The following is a 24,673-nucleotide window of genomic DNA, read 5'->3' on the forward strand; positions in this document are numbered from 1 at the left end:
TAGTTTATACTTTTTGTGCATATGGACATTCATGGGGATCTTTTATTTCAGCTCATGAAACATGGGACCAACACTACATGTTGCGTTTATATTTTTGTTCAGTATAGTTTGAGGCTGTGTGTGTACTTACGTTTGTCCCACCGCACCGTAAAGCAACGCACGAGTTGAAAATATTGAACGCAATGAGTTTGATGCATCTGGTGGACAAGAGGTCATATTGACTCAAGACATTTCAGCTTTATCTTTTTTATTAATTTGTAAAAATTTCGAAAAACATAATTCCACTTTGACATTATGGGGTATTGTGTGTAGGCCAGTGACACAACATTTCAATTGAATATATTTAACATTCAGGATGTAACACAACAAAATGTGGAAAAGGTCCAGGGGTGTCAGACAATGCTTTCTGAAGGCACTGTTTATGCCTCGACTTTGTCACAGCCACACCTTTAGCACATGGGAATGTGTGAAACTTACTCCTCACCCTGAAGTGTCCCCACTTGCGCCAGTGAATAGCTAGCTTTTCACGTGGTACAGACTGGTAAGATGCTTCAGGAGGGCGGTTACTTGCGCTGGCAAAGCAGAGGTCCCGAGTTTGTGCCAGGTATGGGCCGAATCCGGAGGAAGTGGTACTCGCTAAGCATGCAGCGTGACGCCCTTTACACACACATTTGTGTTGTTGCTGAGCTTTTAATTTCAAAGTCCTTGGGAATAAACAAGACTTTGAGATGGGAATGGACTTCACCCTTTTACGTAAATCTGGGCATCCTGTTATGACCATCAAGATCCAATGAATACTGCCTGACTCAGTGTATCTGTCATAAGACAGGTCCTAATCTGAAAGACACTCAACTAACAAAAAATAAGCAAAAAGTAACTGATAAGGCCATTGGCTGACATTATAACCAGTGGAAATACAGAGGCAGTGAACATCATGGCATACAAACTTCAGTTATTACTGAGTTCTTATTAGCCAACAGGAAAAATACTCTGGCCTCATCCATTAACACCAGGTAAAACAAAAACAAAAAAAATTCACCCAGATGTAATGATTACTTTGCTGTACCGCAGCCTCTGAGTGCCATAGAGAATACACTGAGCACAGATTCATGATCGGATTCATATAGGCCCAATGTAGGTTATATCTCAATCTTAAATTTTTTTTGGTGCTCCTTAACCCTGTATTTTGTTATTGCTGGCAATTCTTAGCATTAATACCTCTAATATGTTTAATTGTGTTCCTACATTTCTTTATGAGCTTCTACATTTTTGAATTTACGAGCTCACATGCTTCTTGTAAAGAAATGTCAGCGTAGAGCCAGGGCCAGTCTATTGCAGGGGTTTGCCGGGGCTGCCAAGAGGCATACAAAAATCACACATAAAAAAAAAATATATATAAAATAATATGAAGGAAATACAGTGGCTTTGGAAAGCATTCTGACCCCTTGGTTTTTTCAACTTTTTTTACATTACAGTCTTATTCTAAAATGGATTAAAACAATAAAAAATCCTCAGCAATCTACACACAATGCCCAATAACAACAAAGCGAAAACTGTTTATTTTTTTATTTTAGCAAATGTATTAAAAACGATAAACAGAAAAACTTTTTTACATAAGTATTCAGACCCTTTACTATGAGATGCATCCTGTTTCCATTGATCATCCTTGAGATGTTTCTACAACTTGATTGGAGTCCACCTGTGGTAAATTCAATTAATTGGACATGATTTGGAAAGGAACACACCTGTCTATATAAGGTCCCACAGTTGACAGTGCATGTCAGAGCAGAAATCAAGCCATGAGATCAAAGGAATTGTCCGTAGAGCTCTGAGACAGGATTGTGACGAGGCACAGTTCTGGGGAAGGGTACCAAAAAATGTCTGCAGCATTGAAAGTCCCCAAGAACACAGTGGCCCTCCATCATTCTTAAATGGAAGAAGTTTGGAACCACCAAGGCTCATCCTAGATCTGGCCGCCCGGCCAAACTGAGCAATCGGGGGAGAAGGGAGGTGACCAAGAGCCCGATGATCACCCTGACAGAGCTCCAGAGTTCCTCTGTGGAGATGGTAGACACTTTCAGAAGGACAATTATCTCTGCAGCACTCCACCAATCAGGCCTTTATGGTAGAGTGGCCAGACGGAAGCCACTCCTCAGTAAAAGGCACATGACAGTCCGCTTGGAGTTTGCTAAAAGGCACCTAAAGACTCTCAGACTATGAGAAACAAGATTCTCTGATCTGATTAAACCAAGATTGAACTCTTTGGCCTGAATGCCAAGCGTCACGTCTGGAGGAAACCTGGCACCATTCCTACAGTGAAGCATGATGCTCTTTGGGGATGTTTTTTAGCGGCAGGGACTGGGAGACTAGTCAGGATCAAGGCAAAGATGAACAGAGCAAAGTAGAGAGAGATTCTTGATGAAAACCTGCTCCAGAGTGCTTATGACCTCAGACTGGGGCGAAGGTTCACCTTCCAACAGGTCAATGATACTACGCACACAGCCAAGACAACGCAGGAGTGTCCTTGAGTGGCCCAGCCAGAGCCCGGACTTGAACCTGATCGAACATCTCTGGAGAGACCTGAAAATAGCTGTGCAGTGATGCTCCCCATCCAACCTGACAGAGCTTGAGAAGATCAGCAGAGAAGAATGGGAGAAACTCCCCAAATACAGGTGTGCCAAGCTTGTAGTGTCATACCCAAGAAGTCTCAATGCTGTAATCGCTGCCAAAGGTGCTTAAAAAAAAAGTACTGAGTAAAGGGTTTGAACACTTATGTAAATGTGATATGTATATATTTAAATATAATCAATTTTAGAATAAGGCTGTAATGTAACAAAATGTGGAAAAAGTCAAGGGGTCTGAATACTTTCCGAAGAAACTATATATACTGTCTAGTTGCCAGAACAGCTTCATTACGCCTTGGCATAGATTCTACAGGTGGACCTAAACCATGCCAGAAAAATTTACCCCACACCATAACATATACTTTGTATCCCTTGGGTGGGGGCTATGATTTCTTAATCCGGCCCAGCGTAGAGCCCTGCAGTTAACATTGGTGTAGACCTAAATAAGAGAGCAGAAAGGCAAAGTCAATGAAAATACACTGTAGGGGCCTATAAGGTCATCCTATTTCCTGTTTGCCATCTGTGTAACTCTAATAACCTGATTGAACTTGTTGTTGGTAACAACAGCCTCAGAAAATATTTAGTTTTATCTGCTGCCCCAAACAGTTTAAAGTCAAAGGCTTAGCAGTCCCCTTGTGGCTGCAGCCCGAGCACAGATTACTGCTGCCTACAGCATGGAGGTCAGTTATAGGCTGGTCAGTTATAGGCTGTATCCCAAATAGCACCCTATTCCCTATGGTTTCTGGTCAAAAGTATTGCACTGTGTAGGGAATAGGGTGCCATTTGGGACAGAGACATAAACAGGGCAACAGTACCACAGAGTGGCACTTATAAAGCTCTTTTGTTTGGGGCGGATTTTGCTGATCTTGATGCTTTTGGGCCCATTCATTCCCATGTTCCACTGCAACAGAGTGAGCTGATGGATGGAGAAAACAAATGGATGAAGAACACAATTGAATTGTACTGCATCAACTACAGTTTGGGATGTATCCTTAAGGTCAATGATGTATATAAACCCTGGATTGCTGATGCTATGTTTTGCCCATTGAGAGGCTTTAAAAAGCCACACGTCAGGTCCCATTAGGAGCAGTCCTCCATAGGAATTAATGGAATTCTACAGTACTTCAATAAAATGTTTCAAGGACAAAATTATATCTATTTAAGTATTTTGTTGTTGTAGTGGGGACAGTAACATTAGTCATCTAACAAAAATGTATACTTTAAGGACATTTTTTATTTGTATGTTTAGCTCACAATATAATTTAAAAGTATGCATTAAGGTGTCTGTAATAAAATAAATGTGGCAAAAAAATGGTGGGGGAGTGCCAAGATGAAGGCACATGGCTTCAACACAGAAAACAAACAATACCTTAAAACAGGGGTTCACAAACTTTTTCACTCGGGGCCCCCCTTCCAGCATTGGGGAACATCCTGCACCCCCATGCATACGCACCACATCTACTTCTATGGGCACAAGCACTGTTCATGATACAAACTGTTCACACCCCTCTTGTTGGTTGAGAGAATTTAGCAAGTTTAAAGCTTATTTCCTGCAATTCTACACATTTTGTCATAGGGTGCAAAGAAAATGTTGCCGTTTTAAAGAAACATTTCTTGCAATTCTATATATTTTGACATGTATAATGTGTATTTATGTGATATTTGAGTGACAAAAAAATGTCAACAATATCTATGGGCTAAAAAACCGAAATAAAAAAACATTAGCTGACATGGGCTAGTTGATCTGGACATTTCTGACAAGTTATAAATAACTCTCTAAGGTATGAATGACTAACATGACAAGAGGAACTGATGATGTACTACCCAATTTCAAAATTACACCTTGTGCATTCTACTATTACAACTTTCAAGAGCAAGTTTAAAACCGGAATGAGTTCTTAAAAGAAACTCCTGCCGACTGAGGGCGCGCACCACAGGTTGGGAACCACTGCCTTAAAACATCCATAAATGTAAAATGATTGTGCAATTTATATATACAGGCTACATTGAGGTCGTTATTTCATTATTTTAGGCTATCTGGCATGAGTGTATAAGCCTAAGCTTTAGGGCCTAACTGTACGCTCGCCAAAAAGCCTACATGCCAATTGACAAATGCTTTTGGGAGTGGGCAGAAAAATCTTTCCAAGGAGGCAGAAAGGACAATGTCGGAGTTTAATTCAATAACCAAAAATCTGCAAAATGGAGAGTTGAAAATAAAGAGAAGGGAGGGCCTGAAAAGTAATTATTGATTAGGTGGTAAAAGAGGATGATAGCAGTGTTATTTGTGATGATTGAGGTGCTATATAAATTCGACAGTCACAAGAGGGGGACTTCAAGTAGGCCCATGGCACGTCAAGGGAACTGTAGTCTAATGTTCAGATGGGTTAAATGGAAACTTAAATCGCAAACCATGCGATTATCTGAGAACAGCGCCAGGCAGACAAATCATTACAAACAGTTAGCAGCCAAGAAGAGGAGTAACAAAAGTCAGAAATAGCGATAAAATGTATCACTTACCTTTGATGATCTTCATATGGTTGCACTCCGAAGACTCCATGTTACACAATAAATGTTTGTTTTGTTCGATAATGTCCCTGTTTATGTCCAAAAACCTCAGTTTTGTTGGTGCGTTTTGTTCAGCAATCCATTGGAACAAAGCGCGGTCACAACAGACAGACAAAATCAAAAAAGTACAATAAAAGTTCGTAGAAACATGTCAAACGATGTTTAAAATCAATCCTCAGGTTGTTTTTGTCATAAATAATCAATAATATTTCAACCGGACAAAAGCTTCGTCAATAGAAAAGGAGAAACAAGAAAGGCGCGCTCCCGATCGGGCGCTGGACTCATGTCTGGAAATTTCCACTGTCCACTCATTGAAAGTGCTGTATCGCCCTCATTTTTCAGAGTAAAAGCCTGAAACAATGCCTAAAGACTGGCCACATGTAGAAGAAGCCATAGAGATCGTGAACTTGGTCCTAAGTCTTTGTGTGGTGGATAGGCTTTCAATGGAAAAACAGCCTTTCAAAATAATAGTACTTCCTGGATGGATTTCCCTCAGGTTTTCGCCTGCCATAACAGTTCTGTTATACTCACATACATTATTTTAACAGTTTTGGAAAGAGTGTTTTCTATCCAAATCTACCAATTATATGCATATCCTAGCTTCTGGGCCTGAGTAGCAGGCAGTTTACTTTGGGCACGCTTTTCATCCAAAATTCCAAATGCTGCACCCTACCCTAGTGAAGTTAAACAAAGTAGCCACCCTTTGCCTTGATGACAGCTTTATATACTCCTGGCATTCTCTCAACCAGCTTCACCTGGAATCCTTTTCCAACAGTCTTGAAGGAGTACCCACACATGCTCAGCACTTGTTGGCTGCTTTTTCTTCACTCTGCAGTCCAACTCATCCCAAACCATCTCAATTGGGTTGAGGTTGGGTGATTGTGGAGGCCAGGTCATAAGATGCAGCACTCCATCACTCTCCATGGTCAAATAGCCCTTTCACAGCCTAGGGGTGTGTTTAGGGTCATTGTCCTGTTGTAAAAACAAATGATAGTCCCACTAAGCGCAAACAAGATGGGATGGCATATCGCTGCAGAATGCTGTGGTAGCCATGCTGGTTAACCTGTTAGGGCTAGGGGGCAGTATTGACACGGCCGGATAAAAAACGTACCCGATTTAATCTGGTTACTACTCCTGCCCAGTAACTAGAATATGCATATAATTATTGGCTTTGGATAGAAAACACCCTAAAGTTTCTAAAACTGTTTGAATGATGTCTGTGAGTATAACAGAACTCATATGGCAGGCAAAAACCTGAGAAGATTCCAAACAGGAAGCGCCCTCTCTGACAAGTTGTTGTTCATCTTGGCTCTTTTTATTGAAGACTGAGCATCTTTGCCGTAACATGACATTTCCTACGGCTCCCATAGGCTCTCAGAACCCGGGAAAAAGCTGAATGATATCGAGGCAGCCTCTGGCTGAAACACATTATCGCGTTTGGATATTGGCTGGTCAGAGTACTCTGAGACTCACGCTCGTGCACGAGGGCACGAGATGTATTTATTTTCTCTCTCTTTGTACGTATACAGGCTTTCCCGGTCGGAATAGTATCGCTTTTTTACGAGAAAAATGGCATAAAAATTGATTTTAAACAGCGGTTGACATGCTTCGAAGTACGGTAATGGAATATTTAGAATTTTTTTGTCACGAAATGCGCCATGCTCGCCACCCTTATTTACCCTTTCGGATAGTGTCTTGAACGCACGAACAAAACGCCGCTGTTTGGATATAACAATGGATTATTTGCGACCAAACCAACATTTGTTATTGAAGTAGCAGTCCTGGGAGTGCATTCTGACGAAGAACACCAAAGGTAATCAAACTTTTCTAAGAGTAAATCGGAGTTTGGTGAAGGCTAAACTTGCTGGGTGTCTAAATAGCTAGCCCTGTGATGCCGGGCTATCTACTGAGAATATTGCAAAATGTGCTTTCACCGAAAAGCTATTTTAAAATCGGACATATCGAGTGCATAGAGGAGTTCTGTATCTATAATTCTTAAAATAATTGTTATGTTTTTTTGCGAACGTTTATCGTGAGTAATTTAGTAAATTCACCGGCAGTGTTCGGTGGGAATGCTAGTCACATGCTAGTTACATGCTAATGTAAAAAGCTGGTTTTTGATATAAATATGAACTTGATTGAACAAAACATGCATGTATTGTATAACATAATGTCCTAGGGTTGTCATCTGATGAAGATCATCAAAGGTTAGTGCTGCATTTAGCTGTGGTTTGGGTTTATGTGACATTATATGCTAGCTTGAAAAATGGGTGTCTGATTATTTCTGGCTGGGCACTCTGCTGACATAATCTAATGTTTTGCTTTCGTTGTAAAGCCTTTTTGAAATCGGACAGTGTGGTTAGATTAACGAGAGTCTTGTCTTTAAAATGGTGTAAAATAGTCATATGTTTGAAAAATTGAAGTTTTTGCATTTTTGAGGTATTTGAATAACGCGCCACGGGATTACACTGGCTGTTGAGTAGGTGGGACGCATTCTAAAGTTTCTGATAGTGTCACCAGCAACCACACATGCAGAGATCATCCATTCACCTACCCTGCATCTCACAAAGACACGACGGTTGGAACCAAAAATCTCACATTTGGACTCAGACAAAAAGGACAGATTTCTACTTGGCTAATGTCCATTGCTTGTATTTCTTGGCCCAAGCAAGTTTCTTCTTATTGGTATCCTTTAGTAGTGGTTTCTTTGCAGCAATTCGACCATGAAGGCCTGATTCACTCAGTCTCCTCTGAACAGTTGATGTTGAGATGTGTCTGTTACTTGAACTCTGTGAAGCATTTATTTGGTGTGCAATCTGAGGTGCGGTTAACTCTAATGAACTTATCCTCTGCAGCAGAGGTAACTCGGAGTCTTTCTTTCCTGTGGTGGTCCTCATGAGAGCCAGTTTCATCATAGCGCTTGATGGTTTTTGCGACTGCACTTGAAGAGGATTTCAAAGTTCATGTCTTAAAGTAATGATGGACGGTCATTTCTCTTTGCTTATTTGAGCTGTACTTGCCATAACATGGACTTGGTCTTTTACCAAATAGGGCTATCTTCTGTATACCACCCCTACCTTGTCACAACACAACTGATTGGCTCAAACCCATTAAGAAGGAAAGAAATACAACAAATTAACTTTTAACAAGGCGACCTGTTAATTGAAATGCATTCCAGGTGACTACCTCATGAAGCTGGTTGAGAGCATGCCAAGAGTGTGCAAAGCTGTCATCAAGGCAAAGGGTGGCTACTTTGAAGAATCTCAAATATAAATATATTTTGATTTGTTAAACACTTTTTTGGTTTCTACAGTACATGACTCCATACACGTTATTTCATAGTTTTGATGTCTCCACTATTATTCTACAATGTATAAAGTATTACAAATAAAGAAAAACCATTGAATGAGTAGGTGTCCAAACTTTTTACTGGTACTGTATATATTATATATACACAGTATATATTATATATGTAGTATATATTTTCGATTTTTCACTGCAACAGCCAAGTGCTGTTAAGTGCTGTTATACTTATTTCCCTCATTAAAATGCAAATCAATTTAGAACATTTTTGACATGTCTTTTTCTGGATTCTTTTGTTGTTATTCTGTCTCTCACTGTTCAAATAAACCTACCATTAAAATTAAATGAAAACATGAAAACATACAAAATCAGCAGGGGATCAAATACTTTTTTCCCCTCACTGTATACGTGTTGAAATATCTTCACACCTAGAATAAATACCTCCAGTCTTTTGTCATAACAGTCAGGGTTAGGGCATGGCTTCATCTTCATCATTAGGTGAGTCAGTGTGCCATTGGAAATTGTATTTTGTAGCCTACTGTAGCTTATGATATACACTGAGTGTACAAAACATTAAGGACGTGCTCTTTCAATGACATAGACTGACCAGGTGAATCTCGGTGAACGCTATGATCCCTTATTGATATCACATTTTTAAGCCTTGAGACATGGCATTCAGACGGTTAATGGCAAGACAAAATATTTAAGTGCCTTTAAACGGTGTATTGTAGTAGGTGCCAGGCGTATCGGTTTGTGTCAAGAACTGCAATGCTGGTGGGGTTTTCACGCTCAACAGTTTCCCGTGTGTATCAAGAACGGTCTACCACCCAAAGGACATCCAGCCAATTTGACACAACTGTGGGAAGCATTGGAGTCAACATGGGCCAGCATCCTTGTGGAATGCTTTCGACACCTTGTAGAGTCCATGCCCCGACGAATTGAGGCTGTTCTGAAGGCAAAAGGGGAGGTGCAACTCAATATTAGGAAGGTGTCCTTAATGTTTTTTACACTCAGTGTATATACTGTATATATATTGCCTCCTAATATTGTACAATCAGTGTGTCGCTTCATTGGCCTGGGCTATTGTTTGTTTGAATTCAAGACCAGATTGATTTCAGTTTGTCAGTGTCAGAGTAGCCACTAATTTCGGTCATTTCTGTGGTATTAAAAAAGATTCAGCTAATGTCTTCTGTCATGTAAATGACACAGAATTGCATGAAATGCAAAAATACTGTTATTAAAAAAACCTGTTCAAACTCAAAGCTGCCGCGGTCATCCCCCTCTTCAAAGGGGGTGACACCCTAGACCCAAACTGTTACAGACCTATTTCCATCCTGCCCTGCCTATCTAAAGTCTTCGAAAGCCAAGTTAATAAACAAACCACTGACCATTTCGAATCCCACCGTACCTTCTCCGCTGTGCAATCCGGTTTCCAAGCCGGTCTTGGGTGCACCTCAGCCACGCTCAAGGTACTAAACGATATCATAACCGCCATCGATAAAAGACAGTACTGTGCAGCCGTCTTCATCGACCTGGCCAAGGCCTTCGACTCTGTCAATCACCGTATTCTTATCGGCAGACTCAATAGCCTTGGTTTTTCTAATGACTGCCTCGCCTGGTTCACCAACTACTTTGCAGACAGAGTTCAGTGTGTCAAATCGGAGGGCATGTTGTCCGGACCTCTGGCAGTCTCTATGGGGGTACCACAGGGTTCAATTCTCGGGCCGACTCTTTTCTCTGTATATATCAATGATGTTGCTCTTGCTGCTGGTGAGTCTCTGATCCACCTCTACGCAGACGACACCATTCTGTATACTTCTGGCCCTTCCTTGGACACTGTGCTAACAAACCTCCAAACGAGCTTCAATGCCATTCAACACTCCTTCCGTGGCCTCCAACTGCTCTTAAACGCTAGTAAAACCAAATGCATGCTTTTCAACCGTTCACTGCCCGCACCTGCCCGCCCGACTAGCATCACCACCCTGGACGGTTCCGACCTAGAATATGTGGACAACTATAAATTCCTAGGTGTCTGGTTAGACTGTAAACTCTCCTTCCAGACTCATATTAAACATCTCCAATCCAAAATCAAATCTAGAATCGGCTTTCTATTTCGTAACAAAGCCTCCTTCACTCACGCCGACAAACTTACCCTAGTAAAACTGACTATCCTACCGATCTTCGACTTCGGCGATGTCATCTACAAAATAGCTTCCATTACTCTACTCAGCGAACTGGATGCAGTCTATCACAGTGCCATCCGTTTTGTTACCAAATCACCTTATACCACCCACCACTGTGACCTGTATGCTCTAGTCGGCTGGCCCTCGCTACATATTCGTCGCCAAACCCACTGGCTCCAGGTCATCTATAAGTCTATGCTAGGTAAAGCTCCGCCTTATCTCAGTTCACTGGTCACGATAACAACACCCACCCGTAGCACACGTTCCAGCAGGTATATCTCACTGATCATCCCCAAAGCCAACACCTCATTTGAGCGCCTTTCCTTCCAGTTCTCTGCTGCCAGTGACTGGAACGAATTGCAAAAATCGCTGAAGTTGGAGACTTTTATTTCCCTCACCAACTTTAAACATTAGCTACCTGAGCTGCTAACTGATCGCTGCAGCTGTACATAGTCCATCTGTAAATTTCCCACCCAATCTACCTACATCATCCCCATACTGTTTTTGTTTTATTTACTTTTCTGCTCTTTTGCACACCAGTATTTGTACTTGCACATCATCATATGCTCATTTATCCCTCCAGTGTTAATCTGCTTATTTGAAAATTATTTGCTCCTACGGCCTATTTATTGCCTACCTCCTCATGCCTTTTGCACACACTGTATATAAACTTTATTTTTTTCTACTGTGTCATTGACTTGTTTATTGTGTTATTGGCTTGTTTATTGTTTACTCCATGTGTAACTCTGTGTTTTTGCCTGTGTCACACTGCTTTGCTTTATCTTGGCCAGGTCGCAGTTGTAAATGAGAACTTGTTCTCAACTAGCCTACCTGGGTAAATAAAGGTGAAATAAATAAAAAAAATAAAAAAAAGCCCTGGGGCCTATGATTTCTTAATGTCTTTTCTCCGCGAAAGAAGCAGAGATGAAAACTTTACTGATGTCAACAAGATTGAAGCATTAATTTTACCAATTTATGATATTATTTTGGTGAGCAAGGGGTTTACTAGTCTTCTAGGCCAACATAAAGTATAATAACAGAAGAGAAGCTGCATGTATCTAATTATAGTCAAGTTGACTAACAAATAGCCTACCAAAAAAATCCTGCACCCACTGCCCCCAAAATATTTCTGCTGTCTCTGACTGTAGCATACAGTACATCTATTTTCTATATTAGCTCGTTAGAGTCAGAAGCCTCAGATTTTCACTTTATCACATAGTCGGGCAGTTGTGGATAGGTTATTAGCAATTGCGGGTTGGTACAGATGAACAAACAGCTAATCCGTACACCACTAACGCACATACAGTTGAGGTCATTGCCAAGGTATGTCTCCCAAATTAAATTTTTGTTTGTGCAGTGTTTCCCCTAGGATTTATTTTTGCAGTGACGGCAAGGGAAGAGTGTGTGTGTGTGGGGGGGGGGGCATTGCTACTAGCGTAAGCGCAGTGACATGCTAGCTGTTCCCATAGACTTCCAGTCACTGAGCCAACGACTATACATTTAAAAGCATGTCTCGGAAGAAATAAATATTTTTTTCAGGGGTGGCAACAATTTAGCAGAGGTGGGCTACCACTGCTGAATGAAAAGAGTGGATGCACTGGTGTGGTACAGGAAGAAAAAAAATATTCTTTACACCAAATGAAGGACACAGAATGCAGCAGAAATGCCTTCATAACTCCACAATAACAGGGTCGTTCCACGAAAAGAGTGCCATTTGATATTTTAAGTATAAATCGTGCCCGAATATTGCGTTTTCAAACCACTGTTATATCTATTTAATATAGACAACCTGGAGAATTCAATAAATTGTTTAATAAAAGCTTGCTAAAGTGCCAGAATTCAGCATTTTGAATCCATTAACCCTGTGTCACTTCTAGGAAGATTTTAACCCACTTAGTCCCAAAATGTTTTACCATAATTTTAAAGCACCAGTTATTTTGTTGCTTTGACAAAGTAATTTCTGAATATTAGAATATTATTATTTATTTCATGTGATTAGTGATTCATTTACATCTGTCACTACTTTTAAGGTCAACCGTATCATTTTAATATGGTGAAACTATTCCTTTGAAAATATTTTTTTTTAAGAAACATTGAACATCTAACAGTCAAATCAAAGAGTAAAAGGAATAGTTCTACAATTTTTTTTGCCATTTTCTGGTGATTTGTGGTGGAAAACTGAGCTGGTTGAGCATAACACGTCAACCCTGTTCCCCATAGATAGACAGGCTAGAAATGTTGAAACAATTTCATTTTTTTGTGAAGCTTGCATTCAATTGCCAGTCCCTGTTGCACACAACAAGCTTCCATTCCCCCTGTCACAAGGGTATCTGTGGCTGATTTAAGAAGAAATCGTCAATCTTGTTAGAGTCACCCCTGTTGCGGTCACCCCTGTTGCGGTCACCCCTGTTGCGGTCACCCCTGTTACCTTTTTGGGCACTTAATAGGAACTTACTATAGTCATTTTTTATTTAACCTCTTGAGATGGGAAAACTTTTTTTTTTAAAAGTTGAACATGTGCTCTTTATGACAGAATGTTAAAATTAGGTAAAATCAAAAGTTCTTTTGGACCAAGTTACACTTCTCAAAAGGCACTGAATTGGTGGAACGACCCAACAATATTTAAGCACCTTACATGGAGAACTTCTTATGAACTTTCTGAGCTGCATACCAGTGCCCTGGACTTTGAACCCAAAGTAAATCTCCAACAGAAGCACATTTCCACATCCCTTGTGGAAAGAAACAGTTACTACCAATAAGTCACAGCATTATGTGACTCTGAAAAAAGTACAAATTAAATATGAGAAACCTGATGTTGCTCACAATTCTTAAAAATAGAATCCATCCATCTGATAAACTACAAAAACAAACATTTCTGATAAAGTACTGTATAAGTAAACTCATTCAAAAAATATGCACCACAACGTACTCTCTAGTTGCAGACTAATGAGGGAATCCCAACTCACCAGAGTCCAGGAGGACTTTGAGTCCTGGAGATGTGAGTCCTGGTTCTCCACTGAGTCTCTTGGACTGGGGCACCATACTGAGAGGTCCATTGCTCTCTCCCCGGGGCCCAAGGCCTGTTCACCTCAGAGGGGATAGCACTGTACTCTGAGCCCAGGCGGTCTCTACTTACTCTATCCCTCTCCTCCTGACTCTGCCACCCTCCACCCAGCCTGTGCCATGCACCGGTCCAGAGCCCCTGTGGCCTTTGCTCCCCTCTAAGCCAACACAAACCCTATGAAGGAAATTTACCCCAGACCTGAGCCTTAAAACGCTTACATACCCATTTGAGGGCTTTGAACCACCATGGTGAGCTCAAAGCAGGCACTAGAAAGCAAAATGTCAAAATGTGCGTAGACTCATAAACAACCTTTAGGAGACCTAAATTGTATGAAGCAAGAGTCTTTGAAGAAATTGATCAGACTTGTGTGTAAGGTCATACTAAATTAAATTACACCCTTTAGCAACATGGCAAAACAGTACAATTCAGAAAACCGAGCAAAGGATGCTAGGTCTAAATGTCATTGGATGTTATTTTCTACAAAACTTGTGGTTAAGATAAAATAAATGATTCTCTTTTTTCAGTTAAATCAGGTTGGTAATTAACGTAAAATATGCCCCATAATGTGTAGTTTGCCCTGCCATGGCCTGTTTGAATCAAAGCTGCAGTGGCAAACTCTTTTCATGGACAAAGCAGAAATTTCCAAAGAAGTTCAGATGATATGTCAGCCATGTTAGAACTCCTACACTCACATTGCCTAATTTAGACAGAAAAATGGCTGGTTTAGCACAACTATTAAACTGACTGTACATATCTAGGCCTACATGGAAACGTATAGCCTATTGGGTTTGTGATCTAATAATGCAGTAAGAAGTATGAGCCAGTTACAGTAAGTAGAATTTCAGTAAAGCACACATCAAATTAAGTTTGCTGAGGAAACTGACTAACGTTTTCATGCACCCACAAAAGGAAACCAACACATTGCCTTGCCGAGCTCAGTTAATGTGAACTTTAGAACGGCACATACAGCCACCAGATATGGTTTTGTTTTCATTTTGAATGGGTCACTTGCATGTGGAGGTACTTTTGTTACTGCACCCATGGGACTGTATCCTTATTTGTGGATCAGAACGTGCTGACTGCACTGCTTAGGGGTCTGACGCTGTCAACAACAATAAGCTCCTTCTACTGCACTCTATTGGTCATTTATGGTGTTTTACACCTAATAGTGTAATTAACACATTAATAATACTGTTCTCTTACATCCAGACACATACAGCATATAATATTCAGTTACAGCTAGACACTGAGGGTAAAGACAAGTTTGCTCTGCCTTATCAACAGGCGTCGCTGTAGAAGACCTGTTATCATCCTTGACTCATTGGCCACTAAGATGGTTAGAGAGCACCTTGGCTAGCGGTAATCTTATTTCCTGACATTTATGTACTGCTCCACATCAAAGTGCCTAGCAATGTGCTTTGCAAAGATTGTGTGTTCAGTTCAGGAGCCAATCCTATGGCAAAACATCCCATGAGCTGGGATTAAGTCGTTTTAAAGTCAACATGTGCACAACATCAAATAGTGGGTCACCAGTGGTGTAAAGTACTTAAGTAAAAATACTTTCAAGTACTACTTAAGTAGTTTTTGGGGGTATCTGTACTTTACTATTTATATTTTTGACAACTTTTGCTTTTACTTCACTACATTCCTAAAGAAGATAAATGTACTTTTTACTCCATGCATTTTCTCTGACACCCAAAAGTACTCTTACATTTTGACAGGAAAATGGTCCAATTCACACACTTATCAAGAGAACATCCCTGGTCATCCCTACTGCCTCTGATCTGGCGGACTCACTAGGCACAAATGCATTAAGGCAACCCCCGCACCTCTCTGATTCAGAGGGGTTGGGTTAAATGCGGAAGACACATTTCAGTTGAAGGCATTCAGTTGTACAACTGACTAGGTATCCCCCTTCCCTTCCCTTTGTTTGTAAATTATGTCTGTGCCCCTGTCTATCTGTCAAAACAAATTAAAAAATTACATTGTACTGTATGATTTGCTTAATATAAGGAATTTGAAATGGTTTAAACCTTTACCTTTACTTGTAATACTTAAGTACATTACACTTTTACTAAAGTAGTATTTTACTGCGTGACTTTCACTTTTACTTGTGTCATTTGCTGTTAAGGAATGTGCTAAATAGTTGTGTGCTAAAAAAAAAAAAGAGAAAAAAAAGGTATCTTTACTTTTACTCAAGTATGACAATTTAGTACTTTGTCCACCACTGTGGGTCGCCAACAAAAAAGTAAACAATAGACTATAGAGAAAATGCACCCCATGACATAACATTTGGCTGCAAGTAGCCTAGATGTTAAAGCGCTTATTCTTCAATTCAAGGGGTAAGTTACATTTCAATGGGTTTGTCTTCAATGCCAAATTGTCATTCAAGACAAACATTTCTTAAGTAAAAGCTAGCAACATTGTATGTCTACTAAGCTTTATGAGTAAGATTGTGTGATATTGTACCTGTGGCTATAAACATTTACTGAAAGTATGCTATAATCCATTGCCACCCTAGCCCACTCTTTGCATCCATAACGTCAGACAAACTAGAGGCAATCCTAACCTAAAGAACGTTATATGTATAAATATATGTATGTATATTTAATCACCCTACAATTTAGAGCTTGATGAGCGACAGCTAAGCTGCTCATCAGAAGTCTTTAAAAAAAAAACGTTATTTATACTAACTAGAGCTAGCTTCTTACAGTCAGTTTATTGTATGCCTGCTACGTTAGGTAAGGCTAAACCCGATAACGTTACCGTGTCGCCTAAGCTAACGTTACATATAGCTAGCCTAGTCAAACGTGAGATTCGCACTGAAGGCTCAATGAAAAACCTACTGTTTAAACCTACTGTTTCGCAGAGAACTGCAGCTTATCAACTTTACCGGCGAGAGTAGCCTGGTACTTGAATTACATACCGTTTGCAGACAGTCATGTGGCAGCCGGTGTCAGTTATTTCTCACCGTGGCAGTTCACCTCAACTCGAGCCTCGACGTCGTTGGCTCGTCTCGCGGCGCTGTGATCTAACCATATGACCACGCAAAACGGTGCTTTCACGTGATACAATGTAACAGTTTCCATCTACTGGCGTTTTACCCGTACAATGTATCAATTTGAGAAATTACACACAGACGCGCTTTTACAATCTAACCTTGTATTATTTTTCATTATTATCACACCATATTGTGCATGCAGGCCTATAGGCTACCAAACATAACATGACTCGTTCTTTTCAATGCAGAGAAATGCGCAATTCAAACAATTATACCAGTGAAGAGAAGTGGCCCATGCAATCTCCTCGATAATTGTGTGTGAATTACAAGCGTTCATTCATCAAGTGATATTAATTTAAACAAAAATAAAATGAGGAACATTTTATTTGGTGGTCCAATTCTCTGTTCCATTTGGATGTTGCCTCCAAGCTAATTGGGTGAACTGATTGACATGTTCTAATATTTGACCTTGCTGTGATTTTACTCTGCTCTGGTTAACTTCAGGTATTCACTTTCGTTTGTCCTTCACTTCCTCTCTTGCGTATAGACCCATATCATTCCTTTGGTGACTTTGATTTATAGGCCTGTGCATGAGGCCTGTGCATGAGAAACTAATGTTTGTTCAAAAGTCGGTCAGTTGTGTATCCCTCAATACACATACTCCTGTTTTACATATGTCATTCCCAACCTCAGGTGTTTTAAAGTGGCCTATGACTGCATTATAATCAATCAAAAATATTATTAAACCCACACTCTTGAAGGCAAAAAAAATTCGCAAGCAATAACACCACCAAAGGTTAAAGATTTGAAGACTATGCAAATTATGCCTTTTTTTGTGGGCCTTCCTTTGAGCTACAAGTTTATAGCGCAGCCTACATGTTTGAATTATACATTGTAATACAAAATTACATCCCTCACTCTTTATTTTAATCTTCCCTGCTCTTAAAGGCCCAATGCAGCCGTTTTTATATCAATATCAAATCATTTCTGGGTAACAATTAAGTACTTAACTGTAAAATATTTCCATTTAGCAAAGAAACTATACTGAACAAAAATATAAACTCAACATTAAACAATTTCAACAATTTTACTGATTTACAGTTCATATTCAATTGAAATGAATTAATTAGGCCCTAATCTAGCAATGGCAATGGGTGGGCCTGGGAGGGCATAGGCCCACCCACTTGGGAGCCAGGCCTAGCCAATGAGAACAGGTTTTTCCCCACAAAAGGGCTTTATTACAGATAGAAATACTCCTCAGTTTCATCAGCTGTCCAAATTCTCTAAAACGACATTGGAGGTTTCTTATGGTAGACAAACTAACATTCAATTCTCTGGCAACAGCTCTGGTGGACATTCCTGCAGTCAGCATGCCAATTAATTGCTCCCTCAAAACTTGACACATCTGTGGCATTTTAGAGTGGTCTTTTATAGTCTCCAGCACAAGGTGCACCTGTGTAATGATCATGCAGTTTAATCAGCTTCTTGATATGCCACACCTGTCAGGTGGATGGATTATTGTGGCCAAGGAGAAATTCTCACTAACAGGGATGTAAACAAATTTGTGCACATTTGATAGAAATATGATTTTTGTGCATATGTAAAATTACTGGGATCTTTTTTCCAGCTCATGAAACATGGGACCAACACTTTACATGTTGTATTTATATTTTTGTTCAGTATATTTCTCAAGCAAGAATTTCGCTAGGACTGCCTGGGAGTGGTCTGAGGGGGGAGGGGAAAACTGAAAACTAGCTGTTATTGGCAGGGAGGTTTGGAATTCTCTTTGTTACTGCTCTATTAAATTTACCGCATGTGGATGTCACAATGGGAAGCCGAAACGCCTGCTCATTCAAAGCTGCTGATTAGAAAGTCCTGTGTAGATTGTGTTTTCTAACAGAAACTATCAGAAAATTACACAGATCCAATTTTTTGAGTGTTAGTTTCATTAGTGGAAATTTTGCAGCACTGGGCCTTTAAAGAAAAGGATGAATGAATTACAATGTTGGAAGAAAAACAGTTATTCCAGTGTTGTTTCAATGATGCTGAAAGACACACATCAGTCATGCAAGACATGTAAACCACATCAAACTCCAAAATAACTATTTCACTTATGTAACCAGCTTTCTGATCATCACTCGTCTTGATCGTTTTTGCCCTTGTTAATCTGTGGTTTCTCTGCCAGTTTCTCAGATGTGGGGACATCATCTGGCTTCGCCTCATCTGCTGTAGTTGTGGGCTGCTGCAGGGTCTCCTGCTTGCCGACCCCGCTTGCAACAACAGGGGCAGCCTTTTTCTTGTCTGTGGTTTTTGGCACAGCATCAGTTTTGTCCTCCATCTTCTTTTCTTCTTTCTTCTTCCCCTCCTTTTCCTCTGGTGGCTTCTGGAGGATTACGGAATCTGAGGAAACACACACGCACACACACACACACACACACACACACACACACACACACACACACACACACAGGTGAAGAAATTCACAAAGCTGCTTCCAGAGGAAGGAGATTACTTATGTTTAACCACTGGCTCAATCAGAAGACTGCCCTTCCCATCACCAAAAAGTCCATCCAAAACCACTTCACTACTTTGGTGGTGAAGAAATCAACCTAACTAGATTTTTTCCCTAACCTCAAACATGACTTGTTGTGATAGTGCTTACACTTTTGACTCAAAAAGGATAAACATGATGATGATGCTATCCGCTCCTTCTGAAGGTGATAAACTGACACATTGAAGTGAGAGAAGTCCTAGTCTCTTGTGACAGACTGTTATGCCAGATCTGGGTTCTGAGATTAGATAATTACTCTGTACACTGTTTTAATTTAGTAGTAAGTTTATATTTTTTTTCATTGAGAAGTGTGGCCTAATTAAAGGTGTAGCCTAATATTTGTATTTGTTCACATTAAAAGCTTTTTGTGTTAAGTATTTTCTTGCACACATTATTGTGGACAGCTGTCCCCTCACCCTTTCTCTTCTGCATTTTCTTCCCAGTGACTGACTTCCTCCTCTCTGTTGGGGTGGTAGGTCTGCTTTTAGACCCAATGATCACATTCCCATCAGCATCGGTCAAATAGGAGGTCACTCCCAAGTCCCCTTTGCCTTCTGTTACAACCAACTGGCAAATGGAAAAGGTTTTAGGGTTTACACGCACGCGCACACAGGTGCACACACATATACTTTGCACACAGAATTTCCATAGCTACTTTTAAAACTAGTCTTGTGAATAAAAAGTTTCATTTCATCAAGGCATCTTTAAAAAAATGCTCTCTACTTCAAAGACATTGTTGGCATTTGAGATTACTTACCAGACTGCAAAGCTTTCCTAATGTGATTTATAGGCCAACAAATTAAATGTCACTAAAACGTCTTCTGAGAAGAGGGCTGCAAAAAACATGTCAACAACAAATGTTGTTCCAGGATCACATGGTATTATTGCTGGTGTAATAAGATATTGATCATGTTTACTTGTGCATGGACAATTTTTTTGTATTAATGCTTTGGGGTTTAGTGTGTCTGAAAACAGAGAGCAGCGTGTTTTACCACATAAAATAGTCCACTGAAAAAAAAAGAATACAACACTTGAGATACTGTAGGTGATTGGAACCTGGGCCTGCATTCATAAAGCATCTCAGATCAGTTTAGCCTCTTAGACTATAATGAATATGAACGATTGGGAACTGATCCTAAATCAGCACTCATACTCTTTATGAATATAGGCCCTGATATTCTTGTTTCAGACCACTGGCTAACCCAATTCCTGGTCTCTCCACATGTTTGAGTTATGTGACAGGCTACTCTCATTATATTCTGGTGACTTAACCCATTGTTTGTTTTTATGTCATTGCGATCACATTGCCTGGGTCTAATGTCCATCTTTTCCAGTCAGTGAATCTAAAAATGGTGTCCCAGACTGGCACACACGCTAAATATATGACTAAGACTTTTCCCATTCAGCACCAATAACAAGCTCACGTGTGTGTGAGTTGCTGATAAGATGTTCCTTTCCTTTATCATGAGGGCTTGGTGCACTGTTACGTCACATCATAGACCGTATGTAGCAGTAGATTATTATGCATCCCAAATGGGACCCTGTTCCCTATTTATTGCACTACTTTTGACCAGGGCCCATAGAGCTCTGGTTAAAAATAGTGAACTATATAGGGAATAGGCTGCTATTTGGGACGCAGATAATTTAATGTCCTACTAGTGGTGAATCCTTGATGAGAAAACATCTAATGAACAAAAACATGGTGGGTGTCTGAGGGTGATTTGTGCTTACAAACACACAGTACAGAGAAATGTGATGGGAGGAAGAACGCTCAGTAGAAGTGTGTGTGGACAGAGTGCAGTTGGTTGAGTGTATTGAGAGACAACGCATATGGTACAAAGCAGCAGGGTTGTCAAGCTCAAATCCCCAAGGGCTACAGACCCAGGTCTAAATCAGCAACTTATTAAAAGGTAACACATAAAAATCAGCCGGTGTGCGCGTCGTCAAGGAGTTGAGTTTGACTCTCTTGCGTAAGGTGCTTGTGTATGTTCAGACTGAGGGATTGCATTGCTCCTTGGTGATAGATGCCTTCATGGTCTTCGGAGACAAGAGGACCATCAGACAATATCAGACAAGTGACCAGGAGAGAATGGTGAACAGGAGACTGAAGCAGGGAGTGAAGAGTGGAGGAATAGAATGGAGAATGAAGAGTGGGGTGCCGTACAGAGGGAACAAAACGCAGTGAGACAACAGAGGAGGAGGTGGTGAGGGAATACATGCTCCATTTTATTAGTCCTTCTCATAAGACATGGGAAAGAGGAAGTGATGTCATAATCATTACTGAGAGACAGAGGAAGTGATGTCATAATCATTACATAGTGGCAGAGGAAGTGATGTCATAATCATTACTGAGTGACAGAGGAAGTGATGTCATAGTCATTACTGAGTGACAGATGAAGGGATGCCATAATCACTGCGTCGTGACAAAGTAAGGGATGTCATAATCACTACTAAGTGACAGGGGAAGTGATGTCATAAATCAGAGAAAGGGATGCCATAATCACGACATAGCGGCAGAAGGAGTGATGTAATAACACTACTGAGTGACATATGTGGTGACATCATACTCAGTAAACAGTGATTGTGAATGAAAAAACACAGGATCTGTTAAAATTCCACATTACAGAAAAAAAATCTTCCTTTCTCTGTGCTTATAGAGCATCTATTCACTTCCTTACTTTTTAAAACTCTTGCATGGCACATACAGTAATAACCTTTGAGTAAGCTAACAAGGTTTCCAGCATCACAGTCCTTTTTAGACAATACTAGATGGCTAACCTTTTAGTTTTAAGTCTGTTGCAGTAAATTCATTTGAATTAACATGAAATGTGTCTTTACATGCCTTTTTAGTGCCTCAATACTTAGTAAAATATAGCAAAATATTGTAATACATGGGGGACTTTTATAAATGTATAACTGTACTCATCGTAGTGTCAAAATAAAGGATGATTGGACCGAAAGTATTGTGTTTATGTTTTTTGTAATTCTATAAAATGCTGAAACAGTTCTCAGATTTTGCTCTGAACCTTTGGGCATTTCATGCTCAGAGTAAAACGATACACCTTTTCAAACTAGAGTTAAATACTGTATAGACTACCATAAAAACCATCTCAAACCAATGCTCAGGACTCTGTATCCCTTCCTTCTTTTTTCTTTGTCTTTTTCTATGTATTTTTATACATAATATTTACGCAAAGATTGAGGTTTTCCTTATTTCTTGCCGGCCTTCTTTCTTTCTCCCTTATTTCTTGCTGTCGGGGCTGAAGACACTTACGGTGAAGTCGGCGCTCTCTGTGCCGTACTTGTTCTTCACCAGGATGCTGTACTTGCCCGAGTCTGTCGTGTTCACCGTGGTGATAGTGAAGCTGGCGTACTTGCCCGCCTCGAACTTCATGACGTAGTGGCCATCAGACACAATCTCCCTCTCGTTCTTCAGCCAGACGACCTCAGGCAGGGGTTCGCCCGAAATGTTACAGGTCAGGTTCAGGGCCTGATGGAGAGAGACAAGATCACACATAATAAGGTGCGTCCGAAATGGCACCCTATACTAGCACCCTATATAGCATACTACTTTTGACCAGAGTCCTTCCTTATATAGTGTAGGACTTTTGACCATAGCTCTGATTAAAAATAGTCGTGATCAAGTCTGCAATGAGTCCCAGGCCAGTATGAGACCATGGACATACAGTACATATACAGACAGACAGATACAGATCCATCCAGACATGGTTACCTTTAACTCCTGTATGGTGACGACATCAGGCAGGCCTCCTGCCACGCGAGCACGATCTGGAACAAAGAGCACCAAATTAGACCACTGACCTCAGATCAGTTTGAAAATATCAGTACCCACTACAATACTGAGAGCAGCCCTCTCATCCCCATCTAATAACGTGTGTGTGTGTGTGTGTGTGTGTGTGTGTGTGTGTGTGTGTGTGTGTATACTTACTTCTCTCTGCAATAGCGGCCGCTCTGAAAATGGAAGAGACAGAACATTAATGGAAGAACAAAGATAAGAGAAACGAATCCAGAGAATGTGTTTGGACTGGAGCCAGGAAGTGTGTCTAAGTAAAGGCTTCATCTCTCTGCCCACTTCCCTATGCCCTTACTCAAAGCCTGTCAAAGCCTGTCAGAGACTGCTATATAAACATACATGCACAGAGAGTGTGGCTTGGCAGACAGAGAGGAACACCAAAGATAGCAATCACATGAAAGGAAGGATTGATGCAGAGTACCCAGCAAACCAAAACTGGTTCTGTGAATGTTCCGGTTCTGGGAATGGTGTTAGAACATTGCCCCCAAAAGTTCTAGTAACACAACATGTGTCCAGTTGTGCTGATGATTATACAATGTTTCTATTAGGGTGCACAGATCATTCCTCTGATGTTGCAAGAATGTTAACAGAACATATTTTTTATGTTCTTTAAAAGTTCGCAAAACATTTCATTAGGTTGTGGGGGGACATTGAAGAGTTGTGGGGGTTGTGGGGGGACATTGAAGAGATAGGTTCCCAAAACACAAAATCAGGGGGGGAACAAATGTGAGAATGTGCATAGATGTTGCAAGAATTCTCACATACATCTTTATGTATTCTTTAAAGGTTTCTGAAATGTCCTATTTAGGTTTTACCCAGCACTTTGGCACTCAGCAAGACTTTATTCATATAAAAAAATCTGATTTATTGAATTTTCCATGTGGTCTATATGACATTTCATGACATTTCTACCTTTAGATTTTGTGGCATTGAGAAAGTCAAGATATCAGACAGGGGAGGTGATATAAATAATACTATGAGCCAAGGGATTTTCACCCACCAGACATTATTCCCCCATGAAATGCCCATGCATGTTATGTTGTAAATGTGAACATGAATTAATGCGCATCACTTCAGATAATTTTTTACTTTTTTTTAATTTAACCTTTATTTAACTAGGCAAGTCAGTTAAGAACAAATTCTTATTTACAATGACGGCCTAATTGGGCCAATTGTGCGCCGCCCTATGGGACTCCCAATCACGGCCGGTTGTGATACAGCCTGGATTAGATTAGGCTGACGTTTTTGTTCTTGCACTGTACCCAATGATTTATGAAAACTTACTTATCCTCACTGTGGTTTTACAGGACTTGTTTAATGCGTTTTATGTACACACATTGTTATATTTGGTAACACTTGCTTATTTTCCCTCGACTCCAACCCCATTCGATGCATTGAACAGATGTGGGTGGAGCAATGTCTACAAACACTCACAAAAGCTCTGACGAAGGCCTTGAGGCCGATACGTAAAGCTTAATGAAGAGCAGTGATACTAGCAAGAGCAGCGTGCGGGTTTCTTCTTTTTTCTCATGTGGTCTATATTAAAAAAGGCACTTCATTTAATATAA

At 40.3% G+C, this 24,673-nt stretch overlaps 2 protein-coding genes across 17 annotated transcripts in view; both read right to left on the bottom strand.

The window, feature by feature from the left end:
* Positions 1–17,867, bottom strand: part of lpin2 (lipin 2) — a 47,255-nt gene extending 29,388 nt beyond the window's left edge. Inside the window, exon 1 of one of the 5 annotated variants that reach the window (XR_006762694.1) lies at positions 13,642–13,818. Coding sequence is in view for 1 of the 5 variants with exons in the window: in XM_014180773.2 (XP_014036248.2) it covers positions 13,642–13,731 (90 nt within the window). In the remaining 4 variants the exon portion in view is untranslated. Of the gene's footprint in view, positions 1–13,641; positions 13,819–16,665 lie in introns of those variants that run through there. The other 4 variants (XM_045710670.1, XM_014180775.2, XM_014180774.2 and 1 more) reach the window with 4 other exon arrangements.
* Positions 17,868–18,665: 798 nt separating this feature from the next.
* myom1b (myomesin 1b) overlaps positions 18,666–24,673 on the bottom strand; it is a 34,758-nt gene continuing 28,750 nt past the window's right edge. For 9 of the 12 annotated variants that reach the window (XM_045710660.1, XM_045710663.1, XM_014180780.2 and 6 more), the window contains 5 exons: positions 23,241–23,263; positions 23,025–23,080; positions 22,566–22,781; positions 19,708–19,858; positions 18,666–19,140 (listed from right to left, as the gene is read on the bottom strand). In XM_045710660.1, coding sequence (XP_045566616.1) covers positions 18,875–19,140; positions 19,708–19,858; positions 22,566–22,781; positions 23,025–23,080; positions 23,241–23,263 — 712 coding nt within the window. In that variant the 3' untranslated portion in view covers positions 18,666–18,874. Of the gene's footprint in view, positions 19,141–19,707; positions 19,859–21,496; positions 22,782–23,024; positions 23,081–23,240; positions 23,264–24,673 lie in introns of those variants that run through there. The other 3 variants (XM_014180785.2, XM_045710668.1, XM_045710667.1) reach the window with 1 other exon arrangement.

The sequence above is a fragment of the Salmo salar genome, chromosome ssa29 (genome assembly GCF_905237065.1).
Source record: "Salmo salar chromosome ssa29, Ssal_v3.1, whole genome shotgun sequence".
In the NCBI taxonomy this organism is placed as follows: domain Eukaryota; kingdom Metazoa; phylum Chordata; class Actinopteri; order Salmoniformes; family Salmonidae; genus Salmo; species Salmo salar.